The sequence below is a fragment of the Palaemon carinicauda genome, chromosome 21, assembly GCF_036898095.1.
Source record: "Palaemon carinicauda isolate YSFRI2023 chromosome 21, ASM3689809v2, whole genome shotgun sequence".
In the NCBI taxonomy this organism is placed as follows: Eukaryota; Metazoa; Arthropoda; class Malacostraca; order Decapoda; family Palaemonidae; genus Palaemon; species Palaemon carinicauda.
The window spans coordinates 76,484,358-76,494,350 of record NC_090745.1 but is presented as its reverse complement, the minus strand read 5'-3'; the positions used below and the strand labels follow the sequence as shown (position 1 = coordinate 76,494,350).

The following is a 9,993-nucleotide window of genomic DNA, read 5'->3' as shown; positions in this document are numbered from 1 at the left end:
TGTGTACGACAAGAGGCTACTCTTGCAGTACTAAATACTCTATTTGAGTCACCTAATGAAGCTTCTATGGAAGCATCTGGCATAAAGTCAACATTGGAATCTTGAAGATTCATAGTTTGTCTGTTTGTTTCAGAAAAATTATTAACTCAAACAAATTTTCTGTCAGAGAAACTTCAAGAAGAGGTATATCCATTGTTAAAACTGCAGATCTAAAGACATTAATATGAAAAAATAATTGATAAATATGAGAACTGACAGAAAATATGAGAAGCTGTATCATGAAGCACAAGAGTTAGCTAAAAAACTTGGAGTGGATGTACTAGAGGTATGTGCCACTGTGGGATTAGCTAGCATCAAGAGAATACAAAAAATCGAACAGACTTAAAGAATATCTCACAACAAGTACAAATGGGAAGCGGCATGAGGAATTGGCATTTTAACAGAATATCAGTCAAAGCAACATCTGAAGACAGATTTGTACTACCAGTAATAGATAAGTGCACTGCTGAATTTGACAGCAGGTTCAGCAATAAAATTGACTTATTTCAATATCTCTCTACATTTGAGTGTCAAACAAGGTAGTTCTTTGACGAGGAAAAACTACCTATGTTCGCAAAGTACTACAGTGCACATATTGATTTAGTCCCCATGGTTCCACATATCCATTCTGAAAAGGCATTCTTAGAACAAAAGAAACAAAAGGACCTATTCGATGTGTGCTCTGCTCTAAATAGCTTACCACTTGCCTTTTCTGAGATGCTAACTATTCTGAAAATCTTATTAACCATTCCAGTCACTATTGCTAATAACAAGAGATATTTTTTTGTGCAAATACAAGTGAAGAGCTATTTGCAAACTACAACTGGAGATGTCTGGCTATTTTCTTTGTTGTTGATGACCACAGAAAAACATGTTTAGGTCATTTGATTTAGAAGAGCTAGTGAATGATTGTACTTGCATTAGAGACCGCCAGTAACCCATTGAGGTAATTACAGTATATTTAGGAATTTAATCCAAATAATTTATACAATTTTATTTGCACTAGGTACTCAAATTATTTACATTATTACTTTTATGTTATTCTATGTTCATTGGTACTTAATTATCAGATTATTTTTATTTCATAATCTTAACATGAATTCCATAAAAGTTATGATGCGGTTGCTTCATAATTTTCATTAATACCCGGCATTGACAGCCAGCGGTTCTATAATTCCTTTTGAGAAATATATTTACACTGAAATGTAAAGATAAAGAAAAGTTTTCATGTTCTATTCTCAAATGAGCACTCACAAATATATGAAATTTCTCTGAAATGGTTTGCTTCTTCAGCTTTGTCTACTTATATACTTAAGCACCCATGATGGAGAGATAAATGAACAATAATGGGAGTACATGGTTTTGGTTGAAGAAGCTCACAAGATATAAAAGACAAAAATTCAGTGGAGGCGAGTAAGATATCGTACTTATTTGCACCATATGAATATATATATATATATATATATATATATATATATATATATATATATATATATATATATATATATATATATATATATATATATATATATATATATATATATATATATATATATATATATACATATATATATATATATATATATACTATATATATATATATATATATATATATATATATATATATATATCATATATATATATATATATATATATATATATATATATACATATATGTATATCTATATACATACATCTCCGTTCATCATCCCTTACTCCACGTTTCCTAGTTCTCAGGCATATAGGCTTGGGTCTTCCAACTCTTCTAGTGTCTTCTGGAGCCCAGTTAAATCTTTGGTGTACTAACCTTATTTGAGGAGTGCGAAGAGCATGACCAGACCATCTGCCTCTACCCCTCACCATGATCTCAGCCAAATATGGCACTCGAATACTTTCTTTTATAGTTTCAATCTCAATCCTATCCTGCCATTTCACTTCCAGATTCTTCTAGGGGAATTGCTCTGAAATCTACAAAATCTATTGGATATTGTTTCATTGTTATACCAGTAATCGTCCATACAGTAACACGGACATTAATAAACTGATATATAATCTGATTTTTGTATGCAATTTCAGGCGATTTGGTTTCCAAATTTTACTTAGCCTTACCTTTGTCTGATTTGCGTTTTTCAATCTTCCATTAAATTCCAATTCTAAAGATCCTGTAATAAAGATCAAAGTTCTTAAAAATTCAAATGATTCTACCTCATTAATCCTCTCTCCTTCTAATGATATTTCATCTTCCATTGCATATTCTGCTGTCATTATTTTTGTCGTTCTTCTATTTAACATGAGCCCAACTTCCTGTGATATTTCATGCATTATGATTAGAAAGTAGTCCAAATTCTGTGGTGTTCTGCTAATAAGGACAGCATCATCAGTCTTCTCTATGTCAGCTAATATCCTATTACCATTCCAGTTGAATCCTTTTCCACCATCCCCAACTGTTCTTTGCATTATAAAATCTATGACGAGGAAAAACAACATAAGTGACAGCATATTCCTTTGGGGTACTCCACTGTTCACTAGAAATAAATTTTATAGGACTTCATTAACATTAACTTTGCATTTGCTATGCTCATGAACAGACTTAATCAAATTCATATATTTAAGAGGAATTCCATAATAACGTAGGACTTTACACTAAACTGGCCGGTCTACACTATCAAAGGCTTTTTCATAGTCCACAAATGCCATCATAAGTGGATTTCTATATTCTACAGATTACTCTACACCATGTCTCAAAATGGAAATTTAGTCAGAACAACTTTTACTTCTTCGAAATCCTGCCTGCTCATATCTCAGCTTTTCATCAATCTTCCACTACAATCTCTTTAGAATAAAAATACTATATATTTTCATAAAAACTGAAGTAAGTTTGATGTCTATGTAATTATTACAATCAGTCAGGTCTTATTTGTTTGCCATTTTCACCAAACCTCCCAGCTCCCATTCATCAAGTTTTACTTCCTGATGCCAAATTCTACAAAATAATCTTGTAAGTATTCTGTGGGTCACTTCATATATATATATATATATATATATATATATATATATATATATATATATATATACATATATATATACATATATATATATGATAAATTTTTTGCACATTTAAACGTGTTTCTTTCATATTTAAAATAAGCCATATATATTAATACATTAAAGTCTGGATATATGTATATATATATATATATATATATATATATATATATATATGTATCCATACTATAAATATATATATATATATATATATATATATATATATATATATATATGTATCCATAATATATATATATATATATATATATATATATATATATATATATCCATAAAAATATATTTATACACACACACACACATATATATATATATATATATATATATATATATATATATATATATATATATATATATATTTATATATATATATATATATATATATATATATATATATATATATATATATATATATATATATATATATATATATATATATATATATATATATATATATATATATATATATATATATATATATATACATATATATATATATATATATATATATATATATATATATATATATATATATATATATATATATATATATATATATATATATATATATATATATATATATATATATATATATATACACACTTACAATATATACCCCCAGTGACTTTCTCCTCATTTTAGTGGGGCGGATAACCATAAAATTTTACCAAAATAGTTCATTTTTTGATACAAGCATCATAATTTGCATGAAGGTTCTTCATGGTGTTCTTATGAAAATAAAACTGTGAGCCACACAAATTTTTAATTTTTCAAGATGGCCACCACATTTCAAAATGGCGGTAAACCCCCGATTTTCCACGTGCAAGATTTTGACAAGTGGGTCATATGAAGCACTTTTGATGACCGGTGGCCTAGATTTGAAGGAAACCACTATATTTATGTAAATAGTCACTGGAAATACAATGTTGTGAAAATTCTAAAGTGCGCATGCGCAAAATTTGACCCGAAATATTTATTTTAGTATTAATTGGGTGGCTAAACTTGATATTTTGCCAAATTAGTTTCTTTGATAATTCAATTACTCAGATTTGCGAGTTTAACATTCTGATAGTGTAATTGATATTGCCTATAACTCACCAGGGGTTTCTTACAAAATGGCAGTAAAAAAAAAGGGGGCATAAAATGTTGGTTATTTATTTACTCCCAAGCAGCGCGACTTCGGCTATATCAGGGAAATGAACATGAAATGGATGATAAAATGAACATGAAAGGATGATAAAATGAACGTTTGCTTACACTACCAAGACACACTAGTGCAACTAGCTGCCGTGAAAGTCGGCATGGGGTTTAGTGCCAGCTTTATTAAGTCTCCCAAATACACCTTGATTCGCCCCATATAAAGTCAAGGTTTCGTACCCAAATTGACGGGAGCGTGCCAACGCGGGAAAGCCGAGCCAAGAAGGATGGGGCTTTTGTCTTTTGGATTGTGTACAGATCGCACAGGAGTTAAATGGCGCTAGATTAACGATCGGGCTAGGCATAGAGGTAACAGCATCGAACCTAGTCATATCCCATACAGTAATGTGTATTTTTAAGTTGAAGGTGGTAAAAAGGATAATCCCTCGGCCTTTCAACTGTCGAAGTATCAAATTTGTGCTGTAGTTACTAAAAAAAACTCGGGATAGTTAATCTCAATTGAAGAATTTTTTTTAGGCATAAAGTGTGTTGTTATTTAATTTTGAAATGTCAAAAAGACTTCGTTTGTCAATATCTCCTAATAAGAAGAGGGAAACTGATTGGACTAAATGCTTTATCTGTCAGGTAGACAAAGATGAAACATTGATGTCACTCAAACATACTTCAGACAAGAGCAAATCGGGGTATACTTTATTAGCAAAGAATATTCTAGAGTTCAGAAAGCTAAATGAAATGCCCATTGCTTTATATGTTGGAAGAATTGATGATGGTCACGGAATAGAAGAAACACTGATCAGGAATAATGCACAGTATCATCATTCGTGTAGAATAAAATTTAACATCACTAAACTAGATAGAGGTAGAAAACGAAGATCAGAAGTACAGTGATGATTACAAGATAAGGAGCTGCTTGCAAAGCTTAGTTCAGGTGATATCGTAGCTCAGGAGTTCAAGTACCATCCAAAATGGTTAACAGCTCTATACAACAGAGATAGAAAGTTTCTACACGGTCTTGAAACAACTACAGACCAAGAAAAAGTCGACTCTCACGATGAACTGGCATTTGTAGGTCTAATAACACATATAGTGGAATGCCAAAGAGCCAATCCAGGAGGTATAGTTTTCAAGCTGGTAGATTTCTGTTTGCTATGTGAACGAAGACTGAGTGATTTTTCATCAGCTGCAATAAAGGAAAACAAAACAAGATTGAAAGAGAGAATTCTATCTAAGCTGCCAGACCTACAGGCATATCATCGAGGTCGAGAGGTAGTGCTTGTGTTCTAGAAGGATATTGGGAAAGCACTTGTAACTGCCTGCGAGTATACTGATGCCATGTATTTGGCAAAGACAGCATAAATCGTTCAGAAAGAAATGTCACAGCACAAGGTTCAATTTACTGGTACTTTTAAATATGAATTGACATCAGAAGCTATTCAAGATACATTGCAAGTAAATTCTGATACAGATGTTGTAGTCATTGGTGTTTCATTGTTTGCAGACTTGAGTATAGAAAATCTATAGATTGCCTTTGGGAATGGGAAGCATTTGAGATGGATCCCTTTACATGAAATATCTAGATTATTAGGGCCAAAAGCAAGAGGAATGTCATTTTTTCACGCCTTCTCTGGTTGTGATACAGAGTCTGCATTTCTTGGTAAAGGTAAGATGTGCTGGCAGGCATGGAATGTCTATCCTGAGGCAACGGCGGTTTTTACAAGACTTAGTTCGCCTACAGATGACTTATCTTCTGACATGAGAGTCATTGAAGAGTCTATTGTGGTGATGCACGACTGCTCTAGTACCACAAACATAGTCGGTGAAGCAAGGTTTCAATTGTTTGCATGAAAACAGAATCCTTATAATGCCATCCCACCCTCTAGGGCAGCTTTAGTAGAGCATGTGAAGCGAGCTGTACTGCAACTGGGGCACACATGGGGTCAGTCTGTGGTTCGCATTATGAAATTACCTTCACCTGAAAGTTAGGGTTGGCAAAAAGACGACAATGTTTGGATGCTATATTGGACCAGCTTGCTGCCAATTGCAGCGTCATGTCAAAAGCTCTTAAAATGTGGACGTAAAAGGATTTGTACTGGAATTGTAAGTGCTATAGGTCAGGATTGCAATGCATAGCATTATGCACCTGTACATGCGAAGATACATGAATCAATATGACTTTGTCAGTCTAATTTTGCGCATGCACTTTTTCAGAGTTTTCACAAAATTGTATTTACAGTGAATACTGACTTAAATATAGATGTTTTACATCAAATCTAGGCAAAAGGTCATCAAAATTACTTTGTATGGTCAATTTGTCAAATTCTGGAATGGGATTTTGCTGCCATTTTAAAAAATGTGGCAGCCATCTTGATAAGTAAAAAAATTGAGTGGCTCACAATTCTATTTCTTTAAGAACATCACAAGGAAGCTTTGTGCAAAGTTTTATGCTAGTATCATCAAATGAACTGTTTTATCAGGTATCCGCTCCACTATTGTGCAGAAATGGCTTTATTCTCCCTCACCGGTACTTCAGTCTTTACCGTAGGACAGTTACACTCCAGTCTGTTGTTGTTGAAGATTGCCTGGCCCTTTTTGCCAGACATGGGCGATTGCAATCCTGCAGCCCGTAGGTGTTTTGGTAGGATTTTATTTTTTGGGATAGGTAATTGAGGTGGTGGTTATTCTGCAACTTTTATTTTTAGGATATTGGGTTAGGTTTTGGGTTGAGGATGGTAACAGGCAATATTGAAGCCTGTTTGGAGAGTGAAGAAGGTGACTGTAGGAAGGGGATATCCTTCCCAGGATCCCACTGGCTCCACTCTATAGTTGGAGAAAAAGAGTTATAGTAATAAGTCCCGATAAGTAGGAGGGCTCGGGAAGGAGTTGAGGAGTTTTAGTTGGCGATATTGATATAGGTGAAGTAAAACACTTCATAGTGGTTTAAGCTTAAGTTATTAGACAGAGGTATAGTGTGAGATTTCAGCTATGCAAGAGAGAGCTGAAGAGAAGAGAATAGTAGCTGCTTGAGTGGTAGGAAAAGGGTGGAATAAAACATTCCTGTACCTGTAAAAATAGAACAAAAAATAAAAATAAAGATTTACTTGTAATAGTGATTATTTGAGACAATATGGGTATTAATTGATAGAGGGGGTACCTGAACTGAAAAGAGAGATTGCAAGTGGAAGAGGTGTTGAAAACCTGAAAAACCACCAACGGCTCTGCACTCCCTCCCATCGTTGAGAGGAAGGACAGGAGCGCAAAACTGTCTCCTTATAAGGAGTACAAGTTATTGCCCTCAGCCGCCAGTGATCGTTCTGATCTTGGCAGAGAAGTTGAAAGGGTTTTTTTAAGATGGCAAACTGGTGCAGTTGTTACATTATCTAGGTGGAGGGTAGCTGCGGAGAAAGGCTGAGAGGGCAACAACATTTGCAATTATGTGTTTGACAATTGGTGTTGCAGTTGCAGGATTGTTTGGGTTGAGATCCTGTCGAAGTAGGCTTGTTTCTTGACAGTGCTGTAGGTAGTGCTGTAGTGGTTCTTCTTTATCTAGATTACAGTAATTGCACGGTCTTATTGGTCTGTGCTGTGTTGCTTGGTCTGCATCGTTGTCTAAGATGATTTGCCAGCAGCATAGATATCCCAGTCGCAGTCTACAGATGATGACAGCGTCCTGGCGTGGTTTTTTCCTTACAATTGGGTGTGGTAATATGTTTGTAGCTTCAATATACCACTTTGCAGATCTTGATCCATCCAAGAAGGCTCGCTTTACTTCGCTAGACCTTTGGATGTTGCAGTAAGCTGCCATTTGATTCTGGATGGTTTTGAGTGAGGGTTGCACAGTAATACTTATTGTCTGGCACATTAAGGCCGATTTTGCTAAGTGATCGGCCTCGTCATTGCCTGCAATGTCGGTATGACTTGGAATCCAATTCAGAGTCACTTGTCTGTTGTTGTTTTTGTGATCTAAGGCTAGGAATTGGATTGCGGTTATGAGATAAACATTCTCTGTTGGTTCCTGGTTTTTGAGAGCCAGGATGGCTCCTCTGGAATCTGTATGGATCATTGTGTTTCCATGCTGTAGGTTGGCTGAGTGTTCTAGGGCTTTTGCAATAGCCACAAGCTCAGTTTGTAGTGTAGAGGCATGGTTAGAAAGCCTCCAGTTTTCTCTATATCCAGATGGGGAGACGACTGCAGCAGCAGCTGCAGGGATTTCACGGTCTACTGATCCATCTGTATAGTAGATTTTGGGTGCAGGTGTGTTGTTGATTGCACTCTTTGCAGCTTCAGTAAGTTGCTCTTGTGTACAGAGGGCTTTGCTAGCTGCTGGTAGGATGGTAAAGTTGTATTTGATGGGGTCCTGAGCCCAAGGGGCAGGAGTGCTGTAGCCTTCGTGCTTTTGTTGTCCCTTGGTTTTGTGGGCCTCATTTTGCATTTGCATCCTTCTAAGTGTATCTAGCAGTTTCTTTGCATGAGAATTGGATGGGTCTATCTCTTCTGCTAGAGGTAGTGGTCTTTTCAATTTGCTGTTAAGTGGGCTTGTCCTGTCTGTGATGATTGACTTGAATCTTATAGTGCTATTCCTAATGTCAATTCTGGATGACAGGGAAATTAGGTTGGTTTCTGCTCTTAGTAAGCAGAGTCTTGTCCACATTTGAGCGCCACAGATGAGTCTCATGGCGTTGTTTTGCACTACTTCCAATGATTCTTTTTGGGTGTCAGTCATATTGGTGAGAGTAGGTGCTGCATAATCGATGTGGGATCGAATTGCTTGTAGATAAAACAGTCTGAGGAGGTTGTTTGATACTCCTTGTTTGAGGGAGGACATTCGTCTCATGGCTGATAGACGAATTTTTGTCTTCTCTCTTAGGTATATTACTTCATTAGCAGGTGATAGCATTTTGCTAATGATTACTCCAAGGTACATGAATTGATTTACCCATTCAATGGCTTCACCCCTCAGAGTAAAGTTCTGAGGGTTTTGCAGATGTTTTATAGCCATGGCTTTTGCTTTGTAAGTGTTGATCTTTAGACCAAGATCGTTGCATTTGGTCTGGATCATATCCAATGTCTTTTGGGTGGCATTTCTTGCATGTGCTTTGTTTGGACATATGATACATATGTCATCTGCATATATGAAGATTTCCACTCCATTTGGGAGATTTAGAGTAGCTAGGTTCTCCATTAGTAAATTGAAGAGGTAGGGGCTTAGAATGCCTCCTTGTGATGTACCATTTTCTAGGGGGATGAAATCGGTTGTTTTTCCTTGGAAGATGACTCTGGCTTCTTGATTTGTTGTGTAATTTCGAGTCCAGGCTAGTAGATGTCCTTTTACTCTTTTTTTCTACTAGTGTAAAGAGAATGGTTGGTGAGCTGGCTAGCTCAAAGGCTTTCTCTAGGTCGAGGAATATGACAAAGGCTTTTTTGTCATTAATTGTTGATAGGACATCTGTTATACATTCTTGAGTGCCTATGCTGCTCCTGTAGGCATATAGGCGGTGATGTAATTGGCCTATTTTCCACTGCAGTCTGTTGAGTACCATTCTCTCAGCTACTTTCTCGGTGCAGCTAATCAAAGCTATGGGTCGGTAGGCGTCTGGTTCCTTGGGTTTGGGGATGGGCTTGGTGTCCTGTTGGTTCCATGTAGTTGGGCGTAGTCTGTCTGTGTGTGTTCTGATAATCAAGTGTAAGTACACCAAATTCGCGTGGCTTCCCATATTCCTTAACATACTGTATGTG

General features: G+C 35.5%; 1 protein-coding gene across 1 annotated transcript; it reads right to left on the bottom strand.

The window, feature by feature from the left end:
- Positions 1-7,633: 7,633 nt before the first annotated feature.
- On the bottom strand, positions 7,634-9,439 carry LOC137614980 (uncharacterized). The gene has a single exon (XM_068344621.1). It carries the CDS (start codon positions 9,437-9,439, stop codon positions 7,634-7,636), a length of 1,806 nt encoding a protein of 601 aa, XP_068200722.1.
- Positions 9,440-9,993: the final 554 nt, after the last annotated feature.